Raw genomic sequence first — 27,309 nt, forward strand, 5'->3', positions numbered from 1 at the left:
TGTTGACTCCTTAAGAATGTGACTTATTTATTAAAAAGAGCTTTGGGAAAAATGGCTAAAAGCACGTTATGAATAATTATGCTTCTAATTTGAATATTTCTTTTCCAGCATCATCTAGCAATTTTCTTGCATCTAAAGTAAATTCTCTGAATAAAGAGTAGTAAATGCTTTTGGTTTTTGTCTAAAAATTCTCCTTCTTCAATGATGATTTAATTGATTATATGATTCTGAATTAATATGTATTTGCCCATAGAATCATGAAGCTGTTACTCTACTGTCTTCTGACTTTGTGACTGTTGAGAAGTCTGCGGTCACATACAGAGTTGGTCCTTAAGAATGACCCGTCCTCTCTTTCTGGCTGCTTGTTGATACGTCAGTCTGTGGTTATTTGCAGTTTTACTACAACATAGTCAAGACTGGATTTTTGGGGATTCCTTGTATTTCTTAAATCTGAGGACTAATAGCTCTAGTTAGTCAATTATTAGTTAGGACTAATAGCTCTAACTAATTTTCCCTCCATGTTTTCTCCAGATTCCCCAACCAAGGACAAATGAAAATAAACCAAGTTACCTTGTCACCCTCTTTACAACTGGGCAGGTTTTTTTTTTCTTTCCTACCCCATCCTTTCATTGTATGTGTTAACCTTTTTTGAGAGGCCTGTTTTTAGGTGTTCGTTTCTGTTTTAAGTTGTTGTTCACATGACCCTGGAAATTTGCCTTGGTGGAAAGTTTCTTTTCATAACATAATAATGGAAGTGAATGTTTTATATCCTTGGCAAGTTTTATTGTTCAATATGCATTGTTCTAAAAATATGAAGAAATATTTTTAGAAATACACGTAGTTAAAATGGCACTCCTGTTCGACCATTTCCAATTTGCCTTCATTCATGGACCTAACATTCCAGGTTGCTATGCAGTATTGCTCTTTATAGCATCGGACCTTGCTTCTATCACCAGCACATCAACAACTGGGTTTGTTTTTGCTTTGGCTCCATCTCTTCATTCTTCCTGGAGTTACTTCTCAACTGATCTCCAGTAGCATATTTGGCACCTGCCGACCTGAGAAGTTCATCTTTCAGTGTCCTATCTTTTTGCCTTTTCATACTGTTCGTGGGGTTAGGCAAGAATACTGAAGTGGTTTGCCATTCCCTTCTCCAGTGGACCACGTTTTGTCAGAACTCTCCACCATGATCCGTCCTTCTTCGTGGCCCTACATGGCATGGCTCATAGTTTCATTGAGTTAGACAAGGCTGTGGTCTCCAAAATCACTGCAGATGGTGACTGCAGCCATGAAATCAAAAGACGCTTGCTCCTTGGAAGAAAAGTTATGACCAACCTAGACAGCATATTAAAAAGCAGAGACATTACTTTGCCAGCAATGTTCCATCTAGTCAAAGCTATGGTTTTTCCAGTAGTCATGTATGGATGTGAGAGTTAGACTATAAAGAAAGCTGAGTGCTGAAGAATTGATGCTTTTGAACTGTGGTGTTGGAGAAGACTCTTGAGAATTCCATGGACAGCACAGAGATCCAACCAGTTCATCCTAAAGGAAATTAGTCCTGAATATTCATTGGAAGGACTGATGCTGAAGCTGAAACTTCAATACTTTGGCCATCTGATGCAAAGAACAGACTCATTTGAAAAGACCCTGATGCTGGGAAGGATTGAAGGCAGGAGGAGAAGGGCATGACAGAGGATGAGACGGTATCATCTCATGAGGATGGTATCATCAATACAATGGACATGAGTTTGAGTAAGCTTTGGGAGCTGGTGATGGACAGGGAAGTCTGGCGTGCTGCAGTCCGTGAGGTGGTAAAGAGCCAGACATGACTGAGCAACTGAAATGAACATAATGGAAAATGGCACTCGTGGTTAAGAACCCACCTGCCAATTCAGGAGATATAAGAGACACAGGTTTGATCCCTGGGTTGGGAAAATCTCCTGGAGGAGGGAATGGCAACTCACTCCAGTATCTTGCCTGGAGAATCCCATGAGTGGAAAAGCCTGGCATGTTACTGTCTATAGAGTTGTAAAGAGTTGGGCATGACTGAAGTGATTTAGCATGCATGTGGTTAAAATAAATACAATAAATTTTTGTTATATTTTAATTTTCTGTGAATTTTCAATTGATTTTTTTTGTAATTGGCCAAAGTTGCATTGCAAAAAATGTCTTGAACTGGTTTTGGTCTCCTTGAATAACTTCCCACTCTTTCACACAGAAAAACGAGGCTTTCACTCTCAAAAGGATTTAAATTTTATATGTTTAATAAAATTAAAAATTAATATGTATTTTAAATTATTTTAGATCAGTTTTAAGTTCATGGCAATATTGAGCAAAATACAGAGCAATTTCCCATATGCCCCTTGCCCTCACACATGTCCAGCCTCTGATAGTATCACCATTCCACACCAAAGTAGTGCATATGGTACAGTTGTTGAACCTGCATTAACACATCAGTAGTATTCAGCGTTCATAGTTTACATTAGGATTCACTCTTGGTATACATGTTATGTGTTTTGACGAACACTTCCATCGTGTGTGTGCTAAGTTGCTTCAGTTGTGTCTGGCTCTTTGAACCCTTTGGACTGTTATCTGCCAGGCTCCTCTGTTCATGGGATTCTCCAGGCAAGAATACTGAAGTGAGTTGCCATGCCCTCCTCTATGGGATCTTCCCAAACCAGGGGTCAAAGTTGCATCTCTTACATCTCCTTCATTGGCAGGTGGATTCTTTACTACTAGCACCACCTGAAAAGCCCATACCCATCATTACAATATAATAAAGAATAGCTTCTCCACCCTAAAAATTCTCTTTGCTTTGCCTATTTGTCCCTTCATCCCTTTGAAACCATGGCAACCACTGATCCTTTTACTGTCTCCATAGTTTTGTCTTTTCCAGAATGTCATAGTTTATATAGTAAAGTGCATGGCCTTTTTAGATTGGCTTATTTCATTAGTAGTATGCATTTTAAGATTCCTTTTTGTCTTTTCATGGTTTGACAGCCCATTCATTTTAGTGCTGGATATACCACAATTTATTGTCCATTCACCTGCTAAAGGATATCTTGGTTGTTTCCAAGTTTTGGCAATTATGAATATAACTGTTGTAAACATGTGCAGGTTTTTATATGGACATAAGTATTCAACTCCTTTGAATAAATATCAAGGAGCATAATTACTGAATCATATGGTAAGAATATGTTTAGTTTTGTAAGAAATGACCAAAAGGTTTTCCAAAGTGGCTGCACCATTTTGCATCCCCACCTGCAATAAATGAGAGCTTCTGTTGCTCCACAACCTGACCAGCACTTGGCATTGCCATTGTTCCGGATTTTGCCATTCTGATAAGTATCTAGGGATATCTTATCATTTTAGTTTGCATTTTCCTAATGGCATATAGTACTTGCTTTCTATCTATATATCTTATTCAGTGAACTATCTATTCAGGTCTTTGGCCCGTTTTCAGGTTGTTGGTTTTCTCATTGTTGGATTTTAAGAGTTCTTTGAATGTTTGGCTCTTTTATCAGATATGTTTTGCAAATATTTTCTTCCCATCTATGTCTTGTCTTCTCAATCTCTTGATAGTGTCTTTCATAAAGCAGCATTTTTTAATTTAGTGAAGCCCACCTTATCAATTATTTGTTACCCTTAGTGTTGTACCAAAAAGTCATTGCCATGCCTAGGCTCATCTAGTTTTTTTCCCTTTATTATCTTCCAAGAATATAGTTTTGAGTTTTACACTTAGGTGTATGGTTCATTTTGAGTTAATTTTTGTAAAGAATATAAGTTCTGTGTCTAGATTCTTTTTTAAAATCATACAAATGTCCAGTTATTCCAAAACCATTAGTTGAAAAGACTTTTTATTTTCCTTCATAGTATTACTTTTGCCACGTTGTAAAAGACCAGTTGACTATATTTATGTGGGTTTATTTCTACATGTTATATTCTATTCCACTGTACTGTTTGTCTACTCGTTCACTAATATAACAGTGTTTTGATCACTATTGCTTTACAATAATCTTTAAGTCAGGTAGTGTCAGTTCTCTGATTTTGTTCTCCTTTAATATTGTGCTTCTGGATACCTTTTACTTTATCCTGTGTATTTTATTGAACTATCCCCCAAACTATTTTTGTAAAAGCCTAGTCAGATATGTGTAGCACATATATTATCTACAGTGAAGTAACAACTAACATTGGTTGAGTGCTTTTTAAATTTCATGTGATGTTCAAATAATTCTAAAGTTAAGCTAAACAGGTGTATGCTATAATTACCTTCATGTTTCAGATAAGGAAGTCAAAGCTCAGGGAAATGTAAAGGAATTCCCCAAGGAAACTTAGGAAGTATATGGTGGAATATGGTAGCTTGCCTCAAAGAGGCAAATGTGGTATCACTTCCCAATACCTATAATATGAGCCAGCTATTTAACAAAGAGATTCTACAAATTTTCCAGGTTACAGAAATACAGTTTATACTCTAATTGCAACTTTACTGATCAAGTACTAGATGCCATGGACTATAATAGTTTGAGAAATATAAAAATTTCAAAATAATTGTCACCAAGCCTCTTCTCTGGATGTAGTGTGCAGATTAAAGTCTTTCTAGTGCTGGAGAGGGTGTGGAGAAAAGGGAACCCTCTTACACTGTTGGTAGGAATGCAAACTAGTACAGCCACTATGGAGAACAGTGTGGAGATTCCTCAGAAAAACTGGAAATAGAACTGCCATATGACCCAGCGATCCCACTGCTGGGAATACACACTGAAGAAACCAGAATTGAAAGAGACACGTGTACCCCAATGTCCATCGCAGCACTGTTTATAATAGCCAGGACATGGAAGCAACCTAGATGCCCATCAGCAGACGAATGGATAAGAAGGCTGTGGTGCATATATACAATGGAATATTACTCAGCCATTAAAAAGAATACTTTTGAATCAGTTCTAATGAGGTGGATGAAACTGGAGTCTATTATACAGAGTGAAGTAAGCCAGAAAGAAAAACACCAATACAGTATACTAACACATATATATGGAATTTAGAAGACAACGATAACCCTGTATGTGAGACAGCAAAAGAGACACAGATGTATAGAGCAGTCTTTTGGACTCTGTGGGAGAGGGAGAGGGTGGGATGATATGGGATAATGGCATTGAAACATGTAAAATATCATATGTGAAACAAATCGCCAGTCCAGGTTTGATGCATTATACAGGGTGCTCGGGGCTGGTGCACTGGGATGACCCAAAGGGATGGTACGGGGAGGGAGGTGGGATGGGGCTTCAGTATGGTGAACACATGTACACTCATGGAGGATTCAAGTCAGTGTATGGCAAAATCAATACAATATTGTAAAATAAATTAATTAATTAAAAAATCATTTAAAATATAACGTAGCATCTTTTTTCAAAATAGTGCCAAGCTGGAATCAATCTGGATGCCCATCAACTGGAAAATGGACAAAATGTAAATTAGCCATGCAGTGGGTTATTATTCACAAATAAAAAGTAGTAACTACTCATGCATATAGCACCATGAACAGATCCCTAAATCATTATTCTAAATGAAAGAAATGAGACACAATCAAATACAGAAGAACATAGTGTATGATCCCACTTATATAAACATTTGGAATGGGCAAAATATTAGCATCTAATGATTGAAATCATTAGTCATTGCTTTGAAAGGATTGACTAAGAAGGATAATGAAAAAATTCTCTAGCATGATTAAAATATTTATTGTTCAATGCCTTTTTCTAAACTAATTGAACGTCATACTTAAGATCTGAGCATCTTAACTATACATAAATTATTCATAAAATTAAAAAGCTCAAATAGCGTATTAAATGCTAAAAGGAAGAATGAACAAAGGGAGGTAGAGGCACAGGGAAATCGGTGAGTACCATAGCAGGAAGGAGTCAGGGAAAGCTTCATGGGCACTGGACATTTGAGATGGATTTTAATGGGTGAACAGGAGTTTGCCAGTTGAAGAAAATCATTCTAGGGAGAAAACAGGTAATATTCACTTATTAAATCCTGAATTTATTAATCAATCTACTCAGAAATTATAGTCCATTTATTCTCTACTTGGAAATTATAGTCCATTTATTCTCTACGTGGAAAAATTCTAGGTCCTTGTGATATAGCAGTAAAAAGACAAGCTCAGTCTTTGCCTGAGGAAAGCTTAGGTTCTCATGGGGAATTAATGAGTCATGAGTTTTACGGAATTTTCAGGGAAAGTTGAAAAGATCTTTGTGATCAACCTGTGTTGAATGGTGAGAGACAAAGTGGGTTGTGGTAAGTAAATTGGAATTAGATTAAGAAAATGTATGTATAATAAATTAAGGAGTTTAAAATTTTATCATATAGACTTGAGAGTCTTGTAGACATTTATAAATCATAAGTTCATATGGTGATCACTTTTAAGGAAAGTTATTTTAGTCATTTGAGGGCAGGTTGGAACAGAGAGAAATTAATTATAAAATGATAAATAAAATGCTGTTTCCATAGTCTAAGCCAGAGTCTAAGTCAGTACATGTGTCACCTCATATATTTTTGAGTCCAGAGGAGACAGTGCCAACTTAGAAAAGTACTCTTTCTTATCAATCCAAATCAAGGTTTTACATTCTAGATTAGCCATCATCAAAAATGGATTTGGCAATGTAATTTTAAAGTGTTAGTGGCTCAGTCATGTCCGACTGTTTGCGACCCCATGAACTGTAGCCCACCAGGCTCCTCTGTTCATGGAATTCTTCAGGCAAGAACAGTGGAGTGGGTTGTCATTCTCTATCTGCAATTCCTGGTCTAGACACGAAAAGTCATTTCCTGAGCTAGTAAATCAGGAGCCCAGTAGGAAAGGGGGCAGAAGTGGATTGGAAAGCCAGTCTGATTTGATTACTGGATAAGAGAATGATTTGGGATTTTAGATTGCTGATCTAGGTGTCCATGCTGCTGCTGCTGCTAAGTCGCTTCAGTCGTGTCTGACTCCGTGCGACCCCATAGACAGCAGCCCACCAGGCTCCACCGTCCCTGGGATGTCCATACCATTAGTCAAAATATGATAATGATAGTAAAAATCATAGCACAGCGTATAGAAAGTTTTGGGTAAGTGTGATAGAAAAGTTTTGACAGTGATCTTCTTTACACACCTCACTAGCTAAATCATCATGTTTACTTTTCAATGAAACCATGTTGCATCTCTTCTGATCAATTTAGAAGAAATTTCCTTTCTAGATTTTAATTCCTTGGATTGTAATAAGGACAAAAATCCTTGCTTTGTGGCCATATGTACCTAACTCACTACTCTCAGTTTTCCTAAACTGAAGTCTTATGGAATTTTCAGGGAAAGCTGAGAAATTTGGATGATACCCCCACCCCTGGGGAAATTATGACTCAAAAGATAGCCTTCCTTTTTTTTTAAATTTATAATTTATTTGGCTGCTCTGTCTTTTTTACAGCACATGGGCTTAGCTGTGAGGGCTTACTTGTGGTATATGGGATCTTAGTTCCCTGACCAGGGATTGAATTCCAGATCCCCTGCATTGGGAGCACAGAGTCTTAACTGCTGGACCAACAGGGAAGTCCCCAGGATAGCCTTCTTGTCTCCAAAGACTTTAAGTGATTTGTTTCTTGTTACCACTTTCTTCCAAAAATACTCATACATCATAGGTTATTGGCCATGGACACTATATATCTTTTGGTCTATTAAATTTTTTATCATTAAGTTTGCTGTGAGTATCAGTGTCTCTAAAAGTCCATTTTTATTTGCATTGCTCTAATTCTTAGCTCAAAAGTATAGAAGGGATTTTACCACTCTTTTAGGTAATGATTGTGACTGTTAGTTAAGGGAAAGTGCAAGAAGATGCATGTGAACGTCTCACATCAGAGCCAAATACTGAATGATCCATAGTGATGACTAAAAGAGACAGCTCAAGTGATCAGATATCTCCAGATGAATGCTTAATTTATGTTAAATCAGTTAAGGGAATTTTAGCTTTTACCTTTTTGTTGGTTGCTGCATAGACTATTTAATAAATACAAATGCAATGGAATAAAAAAAAAACAATAAGGCGCATGCAGTCTAAATGATAGTTGGTTAACTAAAACCTCAAAATTGAAAACTAATTATCTGTACTTCAGGGGCAGCGACAACGTCTGTCAGGGAAGTGGTGAAAAGTCCTTCCTATTACACAGTACTGACAAGGAAAGCTCCTTTTGACAGTATCCGAACATATGGCAAAGCAATGTTTTTCCAGACTTCTTTGTGCTGGCAGGGACTGGCCTCCTAGTCACTTGGACTTTTGTTTGTGTAGCCGAGATAATGAATATTCCACATAAATAATTATAATTATCTTCTCATTGAAGAAACATAACCTTGGAATTCAAAGCTGTGTTCTTGGGTAAATCATCAATTTTGAAAAGAAGTAGAATTAAATTTTGTCTATTTTTTGAAAATAAATGGCTGGTACAAAATTAATAAACTTTGTAGAGGTTTGCTTTTCACAAAATATATTTGTTTAGGTTGAAGTACTTTATGTTGAAATACTGTATTTTTCTTTATAAAATACATTTCCTTTATACTGCTTTTTCTCTGAAATATTGTTTGCTTAAAATTCCACATGTTGTTATTTTCCTTTTTAAAACACAGTGACTCAAACCCTTTAGAAGGTGTTAGCTAAAAAATGCCACCAATTCAGGTTTTTAATTTCATTTGTAAACTCACTATATTTCACATGTAAGTAAGGTGAATTTATTCAATAATTTCTTCAATAATCAGCACATAAAAAATCAAAGTTATTTTTTAATTGAAGGCCTCTTATAAATCATTTTATCAGATTCTTTGTTGTTTTTTTGTTTTTAAATATACAGAGTGAACCAAAGCCCTGAGAGCCAAATGGCAGGATCTTCCCCTAGGTTTAAAAAAAAAAAGAGAGAGAGAGAGTTTAGGACTGCAGATGGCCTCTTTGATAATTAGCACATTCTGCTTGAATAAGAGTGGAGATGGGTGATCTTATAATAATTATGCAGTTTTGAATGATTAGTCAGGCGTTACTAGCTATGACATCAAATGTTTCTTTGCTTTATTTGTTTGTAATTGCTGTCAGGTTCAGATATAATTGAAATAAGGATGGAAACAAAAAGAGTGGGAATGGGTATTTTCATGTCACTTTTCCTCTTCATGGGGATAACTGCTTGCTCTCTGGAGCTGTGGCTTTGTATCCTAGCACAATCCAGTGATCTGAGAAAGTCCCTTGTAGTCCCTGTGCCTCGTGTCCTGTATGTAAACTGGAAATAGCAACCTTGTCAGACCCAGGAGTAACTACAAGGTGAAGGACCACGTGGGGACCACACTAGTGGGGTCCACTTGAGCAGGGCAGGCTTAGGACACAGTGGCTCTTGTGCAGATCATTTCCTCCGTCCTCAGCCCTGTGGCTTCTGCTTCATCTACCAGCTTCTCCCTTTCATTCTATTCTTTATCCACTCCCACCTTTTTTTTTTTTTTGTCTCGTTCACTTCTCTGCCCTTCTTTTAAATCCATTCATTCATTTCTTCGACTCACCCTTATTTTTAAGCGGTCACCAACAATGGCTGAACTTTACCTTCTGGAATCTTCTCTCAACTTTGCTTTCCTTTCTCCTCTTGCTACTGCCTCCTTTGTTTACTTGGATTTTAGTACTTTACATTTTACTGTTACAAGAATTGTTTTAGGGCACTAATCTGTTTTGGAATTCTCATGTTAAAAAATCCTTGAATGGTTTCCCACTGCATGTAAAGTAGTAAATGACTATGGAGTCTGATGTTCATGAGCTCAGCATTTTCTTCCATTCTCACCTATAACTCACCCCTCTCCTGATTCCTCAACAATGGCTGTACATCACAGTTACACTGGGAGATATTTTAAAAACCCATGCCTATCTAGTTACATTTACTGTGGCAGAAACCTAGGTATTAGGCTATTTCTTAAAGTTCACTGCTGCTGCTGCTGTTGCTGCTCAGTCGCTTCAGTCCTGTCCAACTCTGTGCGACCCCGTAGATGGCAGCCTACCAGTCTCCTCTGTCCCTGGGATTCTCCAGGCAAGAACGCTGGAGTGGGTTGCCATTTCCTTCTCCAATGCATGAAAGTGAAAGCTCAGTTATGTCCGACTCTTCGCGACACCATAGACTGCAGCCTGTCAGGCTCCTCCGTCCATGGGAGTTTCCAGGCAGGAGTACTGGAGTGGGGTGCCATTGCCTTCTCCGTAAAGTTCACTAGGAGATCCCAGTGTATAGCCAAGGTTGGAAGCCAGCCTTGGGAACATATTGGCTTTATTGTACTTTACAAATTATAGTCTCTTTTGGCATACTTCCTTAAAACTTCTAGTTGTAGATCACACACTCTTTCAGGAAAGGAAATACATCTTATAAGTCGTTAAAAGAAATTAGCTAAAGATCTATCACAGTATCTTGCATATCAGATCAGATCAGTCGCTCAGTCATGTCCGACTGTTTGCGACCCCATGAATTGCAGCATGCCAGGCCTCCCTGTCCATCACCAACTCCCGGAGTTCACTCAGACTCATGTCCATCGAGTCAGTGATGCCATCCAGCCTTCTCATCCTCTGTTGTCCCCTTCTCCTCTTGCCCACAATCCCTCCCAGAATCAGAGTCTTTTCCAATGAGTCAACTCTTCGCATGAGGTGGCCAAAGTACTGGAGTTTCAGCTTTAGCATCATTCCTTCCAAAGAAATCCCAAGGCTGATCTCCTTCAGAATAGACTGGTTGGATCTCCTTGCAGTCCAAGGGATTCTCAAGAGTCTTCTCCAACACCACAGTTCAAAAGCATCAATTCTTCGGCGCTCAGCCTTCTTCACAGTCCAACTCTCACATCCATACATGACCACTGGAAAAACCATAGCCTTGACTAGACAGACCTTTGTTGGCAAAGTAATGTCTCTGCTTTTCAATATGCTATCTAGGTTGGTCATAACTTTCCTTCCAGGGAGTAAGCGTCTTTTACTTTCATGGCTGCAGTCACCATCTGCAGTGATTTTGGAGCCCAGAAAAATAGTCTGACACTGTTTCCACTATTTCCCCATCTATTTGTCATGAAGTGATGGGACCGGATGCCATGATCTTCGTTTTCTGAATGTTGAGCTTTAAGCCAACTTTTTCACTCTCCACTTTCACTTTCATCAAGAGGCTTTTGAGTTCCTCTTCACTTTCTGCCATAAGGGTGGTGTCATCTGCATATCTGAGGTTATTGATATTTCTCCTGGCAATCTTGATTCCAGCTTGTGTTTCTTCCAGTCCAGTGTTTCTCATGATGTACTCTGCATAGAAGTTAAATAAACAGGGTGACAATATACAGCCTTGACGAACTCCTTTTCCTATTTGAAACCAGTCTGTTGTTCCATTTCCAGTTCTAACTGTTGCTTCCTGACCTGTGTGGATCACAATAAACTGTGGAAAATTCTGAAAGAGATGGGAATACCAGACCACCTGATCTTGCATATGGTAGAGGTAAATTCCTAAGCCTTGCAAATAGGCTTACCTATATCTCTTTGCACTGCCCCACTCCTGGGCTTTCTGATTGCATCTCTTCTGCAGAGCTATATTCCACCGTCCGTATGTGGTTGCAATAAGCCATGTTTGGGATACCTTTCAGCCTTTACAGGACTTCCCTGGTGGTGCAGTGGTTAAGACTCTGTGCTCCCAATGCAGAGGGCCCTGGTTTGATTCCTGGTCAGGGAACTAGATCCCACATGACAACTAAGACCCAGCACAGGCAAACAAATAAAACTTTTGGCTTTCCTAATAGCTCAGTTGATAAAGAATCTGCCTGCAGCTATATGTCTTAGGAAACTCAAACAGGGGCTCTGTATCAACCTAGAGGAGTGAGATGGGGATGGAGATGGGAGAGAGGTTCAAGAGGGAGGGGATATATGCATACCTATGGCTGATTCATGTTTAGGTTTGACAGAAAACAACAAAATTTTGTAAAGCAATTATCCTTCGATTGAAAAATTAATTAATTAGAAAAAAAAAAAGAATCTACCTGCCATGCAGGAGACCCTGGTTCAGTTCCTGGGTCGGTAAGATCCACTGGAGAAGGGATAGGCTATCCACTCCAGCATACTGGTCTGGAGAATTCCGTGGAATGTACAGTCCATAGGGTCACAAAGAGTCAAGCATGACTGAGTGACTTTCACTCAGTCTTTACATACCAAACGTTCCTCTTACTTCATCCCTCATCACTCTATAAACCCTGGGACCAGTAACCTGCCAGTAGAAAGTGAGCTTATGGAATCAACAAAACAAGATAGGAACGAGGGTAACTCTCAGTTTAGGTAAAGCCTCAAAGGTATGGTAAAAATCTATGGTAAAAATTAGATTAGATGATTTATAGATGTTCTCTGTGAATTCTTGAGTTTAAAGTGAAGTTGCTCAGTCGTGTCTGACTCTTTGCAACCCCATGGACTGTAGCCTGCCAGGCTCCTCTGTCTATGGGATTTTACAGGCAAGAGCACTGGAGTGGGTTGCCATTTCCTTCTCCTCATAAAAATTGAGAGTTGCAGATTTTGTATTTATTTCACTGTCTTTATTATGTTTTATTTTTTGTTTATGGATTGGCAGCCCTTTATACTGCTTTTATTTCTAGATATTTCACTAAAGTTGCTACCTATCACATTAATTAGTTTATAAAAATGATTTTACCAGTTAGAATACCTGTTTTATAGCAGTTGAACTGAAGGATGAAAGGTGATTATTTTAATATATTGATTCCTAGACGGTAAATGTACTTTATTGATCTTAGTTTGAATTCTCGGTTATGATTTAAAAGAAAGCTATTTCAGTTGTTATATTTGTATCAAAAATTGGACTTTAAATTATTTTTAATTGAGTGGAAAACTCTGATAAATGCTCCTGTTTTTATATGAATAGTATGTTTCAGTGATACACTAGTATCAATTGTATGTATTTCTTGCCATATTACCTCCCAAGCCGATACAGTCTCCTGTGGAGAATGGAAGTCAGGAAGGATTGAAGGAGGGAAATCTAGCCCACAGTGGTTCTTTTATATCAGTTTTTTTCTTCTCTGGCCCTGTAATGTAGTTGGAAATGAGGAATTTCAGGAGTTGAATTTGTAATCCAGGAATAGTATCTTTATTATAGACCCTGTAATGCCAAGAGGAGATATGTAGAACTGTGTGATAGTCTTTTAATAGGAATCACATTTTGATTTCATCATAATAATGTTGGCATCTCTAAGCTTCATGCCTTTCATTTATTAATTTCATGTGATTGCTTTAAATTTTTATGTATATGTGTATCATCTCACCATTTGGCAATCAGTAAGCTAGCGACAGTTAAGTGAGGGTGGCTCATTTTTGAGCTTAACCATTGTTTCCCCTCAGTGTAGTTTTAATATTAATATAATACAATAAGGACATTAAAAACTAATCTTTTTTAAAAACACATATTTTCCATCACAGACTCGGTTTAGAAAACTGGTTAGTTTTGCTATTCAGTTCAGTTCAGTTGCTCAGTCGTGTCCGACTCTTTGCGACCCCATGAATCGCAGCACGCCAGGCCTCCCTGTCCATCACAAACTCCTGGAGTTCACCCAGACTCACGTCCATCGAGTCAGTGATGCCATCCAGCCATCTCATCCTCTGTCGTCCCCTTCTCCTCCTGCCCCCAATCCCTCCCAGCATCAGAGTCTTTTCCAATGAGTCAGCTCTTCGCATGAGGTGGCCAAAGTACTGGAGTTTCAGGTTTTTCAAAACTAGTCTATTTTTATAGCACCCTCAAGTGACATGTTAGGTCAGCTAATTTTTTAAGGTTGTGTTTTCAGAGGCTTCTTGGTCAGTGGTTGACCATAGGAACAATACTATAAAATATTCACTTAAATCATTAACTATGTCATTCACTTATCCTGAATGACATAAAATAATGAAATCCTGGAGCTCGGTTGTACTAGCTGATGAAAACTTATTGTCTCATGGAATTTTCAGTGGAAAATATTGTATATTTTATTACTGTTTATAAATCACATGCTGTACATCTTTTATATCATTAAAACTTAAAATAACTATATGTATTATATATTTTTATGAGACAGCTGTTAAACACTTAGCAATACACTGCTATAAGCCTTGGTGACTGAGCTGTTTGCATTGGACATTCAGGTATTTGTGGACTGTTTCAATTTGTATTATACAAGATCCTCTTCCTATATTTTTTTACATCTTTAAACTCAAAATCTAAAACTGTTGGAGACCACATCTTTTAATAGCTTTATTGAGATATAATTCACATACTGTATAATCCATTCATTTAAAGTGTACAATTCAATTTCTTAGCCTTTTCATAGGGTTATAAATGATTCATAGGCACCTTACCTGCCTCCTGTGAAACCTGTATGCTGATCAAGAAGCAACAGTTAGAACTGACTTGGAACAATGGACTGGTTCAAAATTGGGAAAGGAGCATGTCAAGGCTGTATACTGTCACCCTGTTTATTTAACTTACATGCAGAGAAATGCCCTGGGCTGGATGAATCACAAGCTGGAATCAAGATTGCTGGGAGAAATACCAATAACTTCAGATATGCAGATGACACCACCATTATAGCAGAAAACGAAGAGGAACTAAAGAACCTTTTGAAGGTGAAAAAAGAGAGTGAAAAATCTGGCTCAAAACGCAGCATTCAGAAAACCAAGATTATGGCATCCAGTCCCACCACTTCATGGCAAATAGATGGGGAAACAGTAGAAACAGTGGCAGATTTTATTTTCTTGGGCTTAAAAATCATTGTGGATGGTAACTGCAGCCATGAAATTAAAAGATGCTTGCTCCTTGGAAGAAAAACAATGACAAACCTAGACATCATATTCAAAAAACAGAGACATCACTGCCTACAAAGGTCTGTATAGTCAAACTATGGTTTTTCCAGTAATCATGTACGGATGTGAGAGCTGGACAATCAAAAAGGCTGAGTGTCAAAGAATTGATGCCTTCAACTATGATGCTAGAGAAGACTCTTGAGAGTCCCTTGGACAGCAAGGAGATCAAACCAGTCAATCCTAAAGGATATCAACTCTAAATATTCATTGAAGGACAGATGCTGAAGCTGAAATTCAAATACTTTGACCACCTGATGCAGAGAGCTGACTGACTGGAAAAGACCTTGATGCTGGGAAAGACTGAGGGTAAGCAGAGAAGGGGACAACAGAGGATGAAATCATTGGATGGCATCACCGACTCAGTGGGTGTGAGTTTGAGCAAACTCTGGGAGATGGTGAAGGACAGGGAAGTCTGGCCTGCTGTAGTCCTTGATGGTGCTACAAAGAGTCAGACACAACTGTGCAACTGAACAATAATAACAAGGATATAAAAATATCACTGTCAACTAATTTTAGAACATTTTTGTCTTCTAAAAGATACTTGGACTTATGAGCAGTCAATCCTCATTCTCTTCTCCAGAGTTCTAAGCAACCAAGAATTCACTCTGTATCTATGCAAATTTGCCTTTTTTGGAGCCATTCCTTTCTCCAAGAGATTCTCCTGATTCAGGGATCAAACCCAGGTCTCCTGTATTACAGGCAGATTCTTTATCATTTGAGCCACCCAGGGAAGCCCATTTGTATGAAAGAAATCATGTAATATGTGATTTTTTGGTGACTGGCTTCTGTTACTTATCTCTGTATCTTCCAGGTTCATCCATGTCATACCATGAATCAACATTTCATCTCTTCCTATTTCTCTGTATGCCTTTCTTGTATAAATGCACTTTATTTATATTTATCAGTTCAGGGACATTTGAATTGTTTCATATTTTTTGGCTATTATAAATATATTTCTATACTATGTACAATGTATTTTATGTGAATGAAGGCTGTATATTGTCATCCTGTTTATTTAACTTACGTGCAGAGTATATCATGAGAAACGCTGGACTGGAAGAAACACAACCTGGAATCACGATTGCCGGGAGAAATATCAATAACCTCAGATATGCAGATGTCACTACCCTTATGGCAGAAAGTGAAGAGGAACTCAAAAGCCTCTTGATGAAAGTGAAAGTGGAGAGTGAAAAAGTTGGCTTAAAGCTCAACATTCAGAAAACGAAGATCATGGCATCCGGTCCCATCACTTCATGGGAAATAGATGGGGAAACAGTGGAAACAGTCTCAGATTTTATTTTTCTGGGCTCCAAAATCACTGCAGATGGTGACTGCAGCCATGAAATTAAAAGACGCTTACTCCTTGGAAGGAAAGTTATGACCAACCTAGACAGCATATTGAAAAGCAGAGACATTACTTTGCCAACAAAGGTTCGTCTAGTCAAGGCTATGGTTTTTCCTGTGGTCATGTATGGATGTGAGAGTTGGACTGTGAAGAAGGCTGAGCGCTGAAGAATTGATGCTTTTGAACTGTGGTGTTGGAGAAGACTCTTGAGGGTCCCTTGGACTGCAAGGAGATACAACCAGTCCATTCTGAAGTAGATCAGCCCTGGGATTTCTTTGGAAGGAATGATGCTAAAGCTGAAACTCCAGTACTTTGGCCACCTCATGCAAAGAGTTGACTCATTGGAAAAGACTCTGATTCTGGGAGGGATAGGGGGCAGGAGGAGAAGGGGACGACAGAGGATGAGATGGCTGGATGGCATCACTGACTCGATGGACGTGAGTCTGGGTGAACTCTGGGAATTGATGATGGACAGGGAGGCCTGGCGTGCTGCGATTCATGGGGTTGCAAAAAGTCGGACATGACTGAGCGACTGATCTGATCTGATCTGATGGTTTCATTTGTCTTGAATTTATAAAAGGATGTAGACTTGCTGAGTCATCTGATAAGTCTATGTTTAATTTTCCAAGTTGCTTCCAAATTTTCTAAAGCAGTGGCATCATTTTGCAATCCTATCAGCAATACAGGGGGGTTCTAATTTCTCCTTATTCTCACTAATGCTTATTATTGATTATAACAGCCCTAGTAAATGTGAGGTAATATCCTATTGAGGTTTTGATTTAAATTTCCCTAATTACTAATGATGTTGAGCATATTTTCTTGTGCCTTTAAGCAGTTTGAACATCTCTAGAGAATTGTTCAATTTTTAAACCAAGCTTTTAATTGGATTATTTGTCTTTCTATTATTGAGTTGTGTTTTCATGTATTCCAGATGACAGTCTCTTATTAGATATAAGATTTTCAAATGTCTTCTCCCATTTTTATTGGTTGTCATTTCACTTTTTTGATTGTACTATTTGTGGCATGACTTTTTAAAAAAATTTTGGTGGAGTTCTTTTTAATCAGTGTTTCTCTTGTTGCTTTTGCAATAAGATTCATAACTAAGAAAATCTTGCCTTACAAAAGGTTAAAAATACTCCTGTTTTCTTGTAAGCATTTAAAGTTTTAGCTCTTATGTTTAGATCTATGATCTATTGTAATTTAGTTTTCATTGTGTGACATAGTGATGCTGCTTCAGTCTTTTGCATTGGGTATCCAGTTGTCTCATTCCCTGGTGGCTCAGTGGTAAAGAATCTGCCTGCAATGCTGGAAATTTGGGTTCAACCCCTGTTTCAGAAGATCCTTTGGAGAAGGAAATGGCAACCCACTCCAGTATTCTTGCCTGGAAAAGTCCCATGGACAGAGGAGCCTTGTGGGCTACAGTTCATGGGTTGCAGGAGTTGGACACAACTCAGTGACTAGACCACCACCACCATCTAGTTGTCTCAGCACCATTTGTTGAAAAGACTATTCTTTCTCCATTGCAGTATCTTGTCACTCCTGTCGGACACTTAGTTGAAAATAAGTGTAAAGTTTTATCTTTGAAATCTCAATTCTATCCCACTGATATATATATCTGTTCTCATGCTGGTACAATGCTATGTTTATCACTTTAGATTTATAGTACGTTTTGAAATCAAGATATGTGAGATCTCCAAATTTCTTCTTTTAAAATATTATTTCAATTTTTCTTAGTACTTTGCAGTACCTATACATTTTAATGTCAATTTCTGTAAAAAACAAAACAAAACAACTAGGTAGCTTTTAATAGCAATTACATTTATTCTGTAAATCATTTTTGGAGTATTTCCATCTTAACAATATTAAGCCTTCTGATCCATGAACGTGGGATACATATATTTCAGTCAGTTCAGTTCATTTCAGTCACTCAGTCGTGTTCAACTCTGTGACCCCATGGACTGCAGCATGCCAGGCCTCCCTGTCCATTGCCAACTCCCAGAGTTCACCCAAACTTGTGTGCATCGAGTTGGGGATGCCATCCAGCCATCTCATCCTCTGTCATCCCCTTCTCCTCCTGCCCCCAATTTAGATACTTTAAAATTTCTTATAAATACTGTTTTGCACCTGTCAGTATACAAGTTTTGCACTTCTTTTGTGAACTATAACATTATTAAATCTAAACTTTTACCTAGCATTCTATTTTTTAGGTGCCATTATAAATACAATTATATTTCCTAGTTTGTTTTTGGGTTGTTCATTGCTAATGAACAGAAATGCATTTGATATTTATGTACTGATTTTGAATCTTACCTTTGAAAAATTCATTTATTAATTCCAACAGTTATTTAGTGAATTCCTTAGGATTTTTTTTATATACAAGAGTATGTCATCTGCAAATTGAGATATTTTTATTTCCTCTTTTCCAGTCTATAGGTGTCTTTTCTTTTACTTGTCTAATTGATCTGACTAGAAGCTTCAATACAATGTTAATTAGAAATGGCTTTAGCAGACTTTCTTGTCTTGCCCTGTTCTTAGAGGGAAAGCATTCAGTCTTTCACCATTAAATAAGACACTAGTGGGAGGTTTTTAAAGATACCCACAATCAGATTGAGGATTCCTTTCTTTTCCTAGTTTACTGAGTTTTTGTCAGAAAAGTGTGTGGCTTTTGTCAAATATTTCTCTGCATCTGTTGAGATGATCATATGCTTTTTCCCTTTATTCTATTAATATAGTATATCACATTAATTTATTTTCTTGTGTTAAACCATCCAATATTATCCTACTTGATTATGGTACATAATAATTTATATATATATATGTTTGGATTTTATTTATTAGTATTTTGTTGAAGTGTTTTTCTTTGTGATATATTAAGTGCATTAGCCAAAACTTTCCTTCAGTTTCTTTTTAATTTTTATTTTTTACGGAAGATTTTGATTCTCAGCAAAATTGAACAGAAAGTACAGACATATACTGTACTGTATATATTCCCATATACCCACTGTATCCACACATGTACACACTCTCCCACTGTTAATATCCCAACCCAAAGTGATATATTTGTAATAATAAATAAACTTGCATCAACACATTCTTATCACCTAAAGTCTACTTTTTACATTAGGGTTCATGCTTGGTGTTATATGAAGACATATATCCAACGTTAGTTCCATACAGTGTACTTAGCTATAGGTTTTTTGTAAGCGTTCTTTATCAAGTTGAAGATGTTCCCTCACTTCCTAGTTTGCTGAACTTTTATCATGAATGAGTGCTGTTATTTTTCAGTCGCTAAGTTGTGTCTGACTCTTTGCAACCCCATGGACTGTAGCACATTTGGCTCCTCTGTCTACGGGGATTTCCAGGCAAGAATACTGGAGTGGGTTGTCATTTCCTCCCTCATGTTCCTTCAGTTTTTAAGGAAAAATAAAAGACATTTTTTCATTTTCACCTAGAACTTTATTGAATAATTTATTCCCAGTGCATTCAATGTGAAACTTTTCAACTCTTAATTTGGATATTTTGAGGATATGGGCTATCTCTCGTGTGGTATAACACTAATTATTTTCAATGTCTCGATTTAATTGCTGTCAACTTAAACTAGTCTACTTGACTGTGGATAAACATCCAGTGAGAAATCTCCAGCGTGAAACTTTGCAAACCACTTTTGACACGCATTTCAGGTGCATTTGTACCTTTCTTGAAATAATTAAGCATAATTTGCCCCAAAAAATTTTTGTGTGTCTTCAGTATTAAAATGCCCACACAAGAATTCACTAAAAATGAACATTTTGGCCAACCCAATAGTTTTGATATAAAGGTAATTCTGACCTCATAGAGTGATTTTAGAAGTATTTTCTCATCGATTTTTCTAGGAGAATTTGTGATGAATCAGCTTAATTTTTTGATTATTTGGTCTAGTAAAACCTTCTGAACTTGTACTTTCCTTGTGAAAAGATTTTTTATTACTAATTTTATCTGTTTACTTGTGACAGACCTATTCAAATTTTCTATTTTTTAAGTTAGTTTTAATGATTTGTATCTTTGCAGGAGTTGTTCATCTTCTGTGGTTATTTAGTTTGTTAGCATACAGTTATTTTTGTGATGTCAGTAGTCTTCCTCTTAATATCCTGAGTTAGTCATTTGTGTCTTCTCTGTCTTTATCTTGGTCAGTAAAGCTAAAGTTTTGTCATTTAAGAAACTTTTTCTAAGACTACTCTTTGATTTTGCTGATCTTGTCTATATTTTTCTATTCTATTTAATTTGTTTCTTTAAAAAAATATTTTCCCCTTCTGCTTGGTTTTACTTTACTCATTTTCTAGTTACTTAGTGTGGAAAGATAGGTCTCTGATTTGTAATTTTTTTGAGGGGGAGTCATCCAGTTTTTTTGAGATACGATTGATAAACAGCACTGTAAGTTTATGGTGTAAGGCAAAATAATCTGACTGATATACATTGTGAAATGATGCCTGCAATGAGTGAACATCCATTATCTCATAGATAAAGTAAAAGAAAAAGAAAAATAGTTTTCCTTGTCATCAAAGCTCTTTTATAACATACATGAGTGTTAATTATATTAATCATCAGATCAGATCAGATCGGTTGCTCAGTCGTGTCCGACTCTTTGCGACCCCATGAATCGCAGCACACCAGGCCTCCCTGTCCATCACCAACTCCCAGAGTTCACTCAGACTCACGTCCATCGAGTCAGTGATGCCATCCAGCCATCTCATCCTCTGTCGTCCCCTTCTCCTCCTGCCCTCAATCCCTCCCAGCATCAGAGTCTTTTCCAATGAGTCAACTCTTCGCATGAGGTGGCCAAAGTACTGGAGTTTCAGCTTTAGCATCATTGCTTCCAAAGAAATCCCAAGGCTGATCTCCTTTAGAATGGACTGGTTGGATCTCCTTGCAGTCCAAGGGACTCTCAAGAGTCTTCTCCAACACCACAGTTCAAAAGCATCAATTCTTTGGCGCTCAGCTTTCTTCACAGTCCAACTCTCACATCCATACATGACCACAGGAAAAACCATAGCCTTGACTACACGAACCTTTGTTGGCAGAGTAACGTCTCTGCCTTTCAATTGCTATCTAGGTTAGTCATAACTTTCCTTTCAAGGAGTAAGCGTCTTTTAATTTCATGGCTGCAATCACCATCTGCAGTGATTTTGGAGCCCAGAAAAATAAAGTCTGACACTGTTTCCACTGTTTCCCCATCTATTTTCCATGAAGTGATGGGACCCGATGCCATGATCTTCGTTTTCTGAATGTTGAGCTTTAAGCCAACTTTTTCACTCTCCACTGTCACTTTCATCAAGAGGCTTTTGAGTTCCTCTTCACTTTCTGCCATAAGGGTGGTGTCATCTGCATATCTGAGGTTATTGATATTTCTCCTGGCAATCTTGATTCCAGCTTGTGTTTCTTCCAGTCCAGCGTATCTCATGATGTACTCTGCATAGAAGTTAAATAAACAGGGTGACAATATACTGTAAGGCTGTAGCCTTGACGTACTCCTTTTCCTATTTGGAACCAGTCTGTTGTTCCATGTCCAGTTCTAACTGTTGCTTCCTAACCTGCATACAGATTTCTCAAGAGGCAGATCAGGTGGTCTGGTATTCCCATCTCTTTCAGAATTTTCCACAGTTTATTGTGATCCACACAGTCAAAGGCTTTGGCATAGTCAATAAAGCAGAAATAGATGTTTTTCTGGAACTCTCTTGCTTTTTCCATGATCCAGCAGATGTTGGCAATTTGATCTCTGGTTCCTCTGCCTTTTCTAAAACCAGCTTGAACATCTGGAAGTTCCCAGTTCACATATTGCTGAAGCCTGGCTTGGAGAATTTTAAGCATTACTTTACTAGCATGTGTGTATATTATATCCCTAGGGCTTATAACTGGGAATTTGTACCTTTTAACCACTAATCAGTTCCCCTTATCCCACCCTTCTCAAGTAACCACAAATCTAATTTATTTTTCTGTGACTTTGTTTATTTGCTTTTGGAGGTATAATTGACCTATAACATTATGTTAGCTCCTGGTGCATATCTCATGATTCAGTATTTCTATACATTACAAAATGATCACCACAATAAGACTAGTTCATATACAAAGATATTACATTGTTACGCCTGTATTTCCCATGTTGTAACTCATTTATTTTGTAACTGGAAGTTTATACCTCTTAATTTGTCTCACCTGTTTCACTCATCCCTTACTCCATGTCCCTCTGGCAATCACCTCCTTGTTCTATGTGTCTGTGACTCTGTTTCTATTTCATTATGTTTGTTCACTTATTTTTTAGATTCTACATATAAGTAAAATCAGGGTATTTGTCATTCTCTGAATTATTTCACTTAATACTATCTAGGTCCATCCATGTTTTTGCAAAGGGAAACATCTCATTCATCTTTATGGCTGAGTAGCACACTATTATGTATATGTATATCATATAAATATATATCTTGCTTACCTGGTGGTTGTAATACTGTTTTTCTACTGGTTTCATGCTGCTTTGACTGTTGTATCTTTGTGGTATGATGTGAAGTCAGGGAACCTGATACCTTTCAGCTCTATTATGCTTTCTCAAGATCAGTGCAGTCAGTTCAGTTGCACAGTCATGTCCACCTCTTTGCAACCCCGTGGACTACAGCATGCCAGGCTTCCCTGTCCATCTCCCGGAGCTTGCTCAAACTCATGTCCACCGAGTTGGTGATGCCATCCAACCATCTCATCCACTGTTGTCCCCTCCTCCTCCTGCCTTCAATCGTTCCCAGCATCAGGGGCTTTTCAAGTGAGTCAGTTCTTTGCATCAGGTGGCCAAATTATTGGAATTTCAGCTTCAAAATGAGTCTTACCAATGAATATTCAGAACTGATTTCCTTTAGAATGGACTGGTTGGATCTCCTTGCAGTCCAAGGGGCTTTCAAGAGTCTTCTCCAAAACTACAGTTCAAAAGCATCTGTTCTTTGGCACTCAGTTTTCTTTATGGTCCAAATCTCACATCCATACATGACCACTGGAAATACCATAGCCTTGACTAGACAGACCTTTGTTGGCAAAGTAATGTCTCTGCTTTTGAATATGCTGTCTAGGTTGGTCATAACTTTCCTTCCAAGGAGTAAGCATCTTTTAATTTCATTGCTGCAATTGCCATCTGCAGTGATTTTGGAGCCCAGAAAAAAAAAGTCAGCCTCTGTTTCCACTGTTTCCCCATCTATCTACCATGAAGTGATGGGACCGGATGCCATGATCTTAGTTTTCTGAATGTTGAGCTTTAAGCCAACTTTTTCACTCTTCTCTTTCCCTTTCATCAAGAGGCTCTTTCATTCTTCTTCACTTTCTGCCATAAGGGTGGTGTCATCTGCATATCTGAGGTTACTAATATTTCTCCCGGCAATCTTGATTCTAGCTTGTGCTTCCTCCAGCCCAGTTTTTCTCATGATGTACTCTGCATAAAAGTTAAATAAGCAGGGTGACAATATACAGCCTTGACGTACTCCTTTTCCTATTTGGAACCAGTCTGTTGTTCCATGTCCAGTTCTAACTGTTGCTTCCTGACCTGCATACAGATTTCTCAAGAGACAGGTCAGGTGGTCTGGTATTCCCATCTCTTTCAGAATTTTCCACAGTTTATTGTGATCCACACAGTCAAAGGCTTTGGCATAGTCAATAAAGCAGAAATAGATGTTTTTCTGGAACTCTCTTGCTTTTTCGATGATCCATCAGATGTCGGCAATTTGATCTCTGGTTCCTCTGCCTTTTCTAAAACCAGCTCAAACATCTGAAGTTCACTTTTCATGTACTGTTCACTGTTCAAGCTGAAGCCTGGCTTGGAGAATTTTAAGCATTACTTTACTAGTGTGTGAGATGAGTGCAATTGTGTGGTAGTTTGAGCATTCTTTGGCATTGCCTTTCTTTGCCATCATAGTCAACAAAGAGTCCAAAATGCAGTACTTGGATGCAATCTCAAAAACGACAGAATGATCTCTGTTTGTTTCCAAGGCAAACCATTCAATATCACAGTAATTCAAGTCTATGCTCCGACCAGTAATGCCGAAGAAGCTGAAGTTGAACAGTTCTATGAAGACCTACAAGACCTTCTAGAACTAACACCCAAAAAAGATGTCCTTTTCATTATAGGGGATTGGAATGCAAAAGTAGGAAGCCATGAAACACTTGGAGTAATAGGTAAATTTGCCCTTGGAGTACAGAATGAAGCAGGGCAAAGGCTAATAGAATTCTGCCAAGAGAACGCACTGGTCAGAGCAAACACCCTCTTCCAACAACACAAGAGAAGACTCTACACATGGACATCACCAGATGGTCAACACTGAAATCAGATTGATTATATTCTTTGCAGCCAAAGCTGGAGAAGCTCTATACAGTCAGCAAAAACAAGACTGGGATCTGACTATGGCTCAGATCATGAATGCCTTATTGCCAAATTTAGACTTAAATTGAAGAAAATAGGGAAAACCATTAGACCACTCAGATATGACCTAAATTAAACCCCTTATGATTATACAGTGGAAGTGAGAAATAGATTTAAGGGACTAGATCTGATAGACAGAGTGCCTGATGAACTACGGATGGAGGTTTGTGACATTGTACAGGAGACAAGGATCAAGACCATCCCCAAGAAAAAGAAATGCAAAAACGCAAAATGGCTGTCTGAGGAGGCCTTACAAATAGCTGTGAAAAGAAGAGAAGCGAAAAGCAAAGGAGAAAAGGAAAGATATAAGCATCTGAATGCAGAGTTCCAAAGAATAACAAGGAGAGATAAGAAAGCCTTCCTCATCAATCAGTGCAAAGAAATAGAGGAAAACAACAGAATGGGAAAGACTAGAGATCTCTTCAAGAAAATTAGAGATACCAAGGGAACATTTCATGCAAATATGGGCTCAATAAAGGACAGAAATGGTAGGGACCTAACAGAAGCAGAAGATATTAAGAAGAGGTGGCAAGAATACTCCGAAGAACTGTACAAAAAAGATCTTCATGACCCAGATAATCAGGGTGGTTGATGATCACTGACCTAGAGCCAGACATCCTGGAATGTGAAGTCAAGTGGGCCTTAGGAGGCATCACTATGTAAAAAGCTAGTGGAGGTGATGAAATTCCAGTTGAGCTATTTCAAATCCTGAAAGATGATGCTGTGAAAGTGCTGCACTCAACATGCCAGGAAATATGGAAAACTCAGCAGTTGGCCTTATATAAAACTTTATATATATATAGTTATTTAATATCCTGCTTTAGGCACTACTGCTTCTGAGCTCTATTATAAACCAGAAACAAATCAATAAAATAAAATGAAACTAACAAAAAACATCACGCAATTTGCTTTCAGTTTTGCAGTGAACTTAGTCTGCCAGCACTGTTGTTGAAAGAGGCTTTGCCATTTGACTCATTGACTGCGAAATGATTTTGCTCAGGTTAATCACCTTCGTCTGTTGTGTGCCAGCACTGATGGAAATACAGTGTTACTTCAGGTTGAATAAGGTTTGAATAAGAACACTGTCTGAATGTGTGTGTGTGTATTTGTAAGTAGGAAAACCTTTCACTTTAGAAATAAAAATGTATCTATGATGTCGTCAATATTAGACTAAGGGTTAAAGGATAAAAATGGGTGCTCTAGAGATAGGTGGTACTTGGGAGCCTCCACTCAGAAGTAGTGAATTCTTTCAGGTGGAGCCATGTAAGATTAAATTTATTTCTTATCTCATTCAAAGCTTACTATTTACTCTTCTCAATCACGTACGGGAACTTTTAGCTCATTGTGGTCTTTCTCTCTGCCATGATGAATCCCCTTCTTCAGCATACTGTCAAATTCTGTTTCTTCTATGAAGGTGCTTTAGTCAGAGATGACATCTTTATTCTCTGAATTGCCCTAGTACTTATATTTTTATCATGATCATCAGAATGGCAAAAGCCACGATTTACTGACTGTTCACTAAATGTCAAACACTGGGTTATATCCCGTACATACATTATTTCATTTAATGATTACAGTTCTGTTAAGTAAGCAACATCCCTATTTTATGGGTAAGAAAACAAATTTAGAGAGGTTTAGGTGATTTGCACAAAATACACAACTTCTGAGTGGATGATCCAAATTTTACACCTAGATAATCTCTAGAGCTCACAGTTTTAACCTTTAACACATACTATCTCTTAGTCTAATCTGGATAGAAGAATAGATGAATTTTCTTTCCTAGACTCTATGATATTACGGTAGAGGTTTCATATTATTTCTTTTCTCTAATAACAATGTCCAGTACCCAGGGACACAATAGATATTTACTAGATAAATCAATCTTTGTTGGCATGATTAAATCTGCCAAATATCTCTTTCATGTTTCTTAAAGTTTTATATGTAAATAAAGTATAAAACAAGATATTCAATCACATGTTTTCAATTTTCCTATCTAGATGATTTGGTTCGGTTTATCAAAATGCTTTTGTATAATGAAATTTATGTGTTAATCTTATGTATTTAATACATCTTTATTAATCTTATGCCTTTTTTTTTTGGTTTTGTTTACAGGATGGCGTAGGGGTAGATGAGAAGCTATCTTTGCGGCGGGTAGCTGTGGTTGAAGATTTCTTTGACATTATCTATTCAATGCATGTGGAAACAGGGCCAAATGGAGAACAAATTCGGAAACACGCTGGACAAAAGAGAACTTACAAAGCAGTAAGTTGAGAAATGAAAATAAAAGAGAAAAAAAGGCATGCATTTTGAAATTTGATATTATATACTTGCTAAAGTTGGGTTAATTATGAATATTCTATCTTCAACATAAATTTTACTGTATCATGGTCATACCCAGCATTTAAACTATTATTATTACTGATTTTATTTTTGTTGTATGTTCACTAAGTTTATTTCATATAGTTCAAATGTGTTTTTAGTGTTATTTTTTTAAAATAAGCATACAATGTGGTTAGTCCCAGTTAAATGCCCACATGGGAAGAATATTTGTATTATATGTTCAATACATAATATATTTTCAAATCATACAATATAAATTATGTACTGGAACAGATGAATGTTTTACTACTACTATTGTCTTAACTGTCCTTCCCCTTCAA

At 37.6% G+C, this 27,309-nt stretch overlaps 1 protein-coding gene across 4 annotated transcripts in view; it reads left to right on the top strand.

Moving 5' to 3' along the window:
* The window catches only part of NOL4 (nucleolar protein 4), a 458,026-nt gene that overhangs the window by 91,748 nt on the left and 338,969 nt on the right, over window positions 1-27,309 (top strand). For all 4 annotated transcript variants that reach the window (XM_070361672.1, XM_070361671.1, XM_070361673.1 and 1 more), the window contains exon 2: window positions 26,762-26,911. In XM_070361672.1, the coding sequence (XP_070217773.1) occupies window positions 26,762-26,911 (150 nt within the window). The remainder of the gene's footprint in view (window positions 1-26,761; window positions 26,912-27,309) is intronic.

Source organism: Bos mutus, chromosome 24 (genome assembly GCF_027580195.1).
Source record: "Bos mutus isolate GX-2022 chromosome 24, NWIPB_WYAK_1.1, whole genome shotgun sequence".
Taxonomy (NCBI): domain Eukaryota; kingdom Metazoa; phylum Chordata; class Mammalia; order Artiodactyla; family Bovidae; genus Bos; species Bos mutus.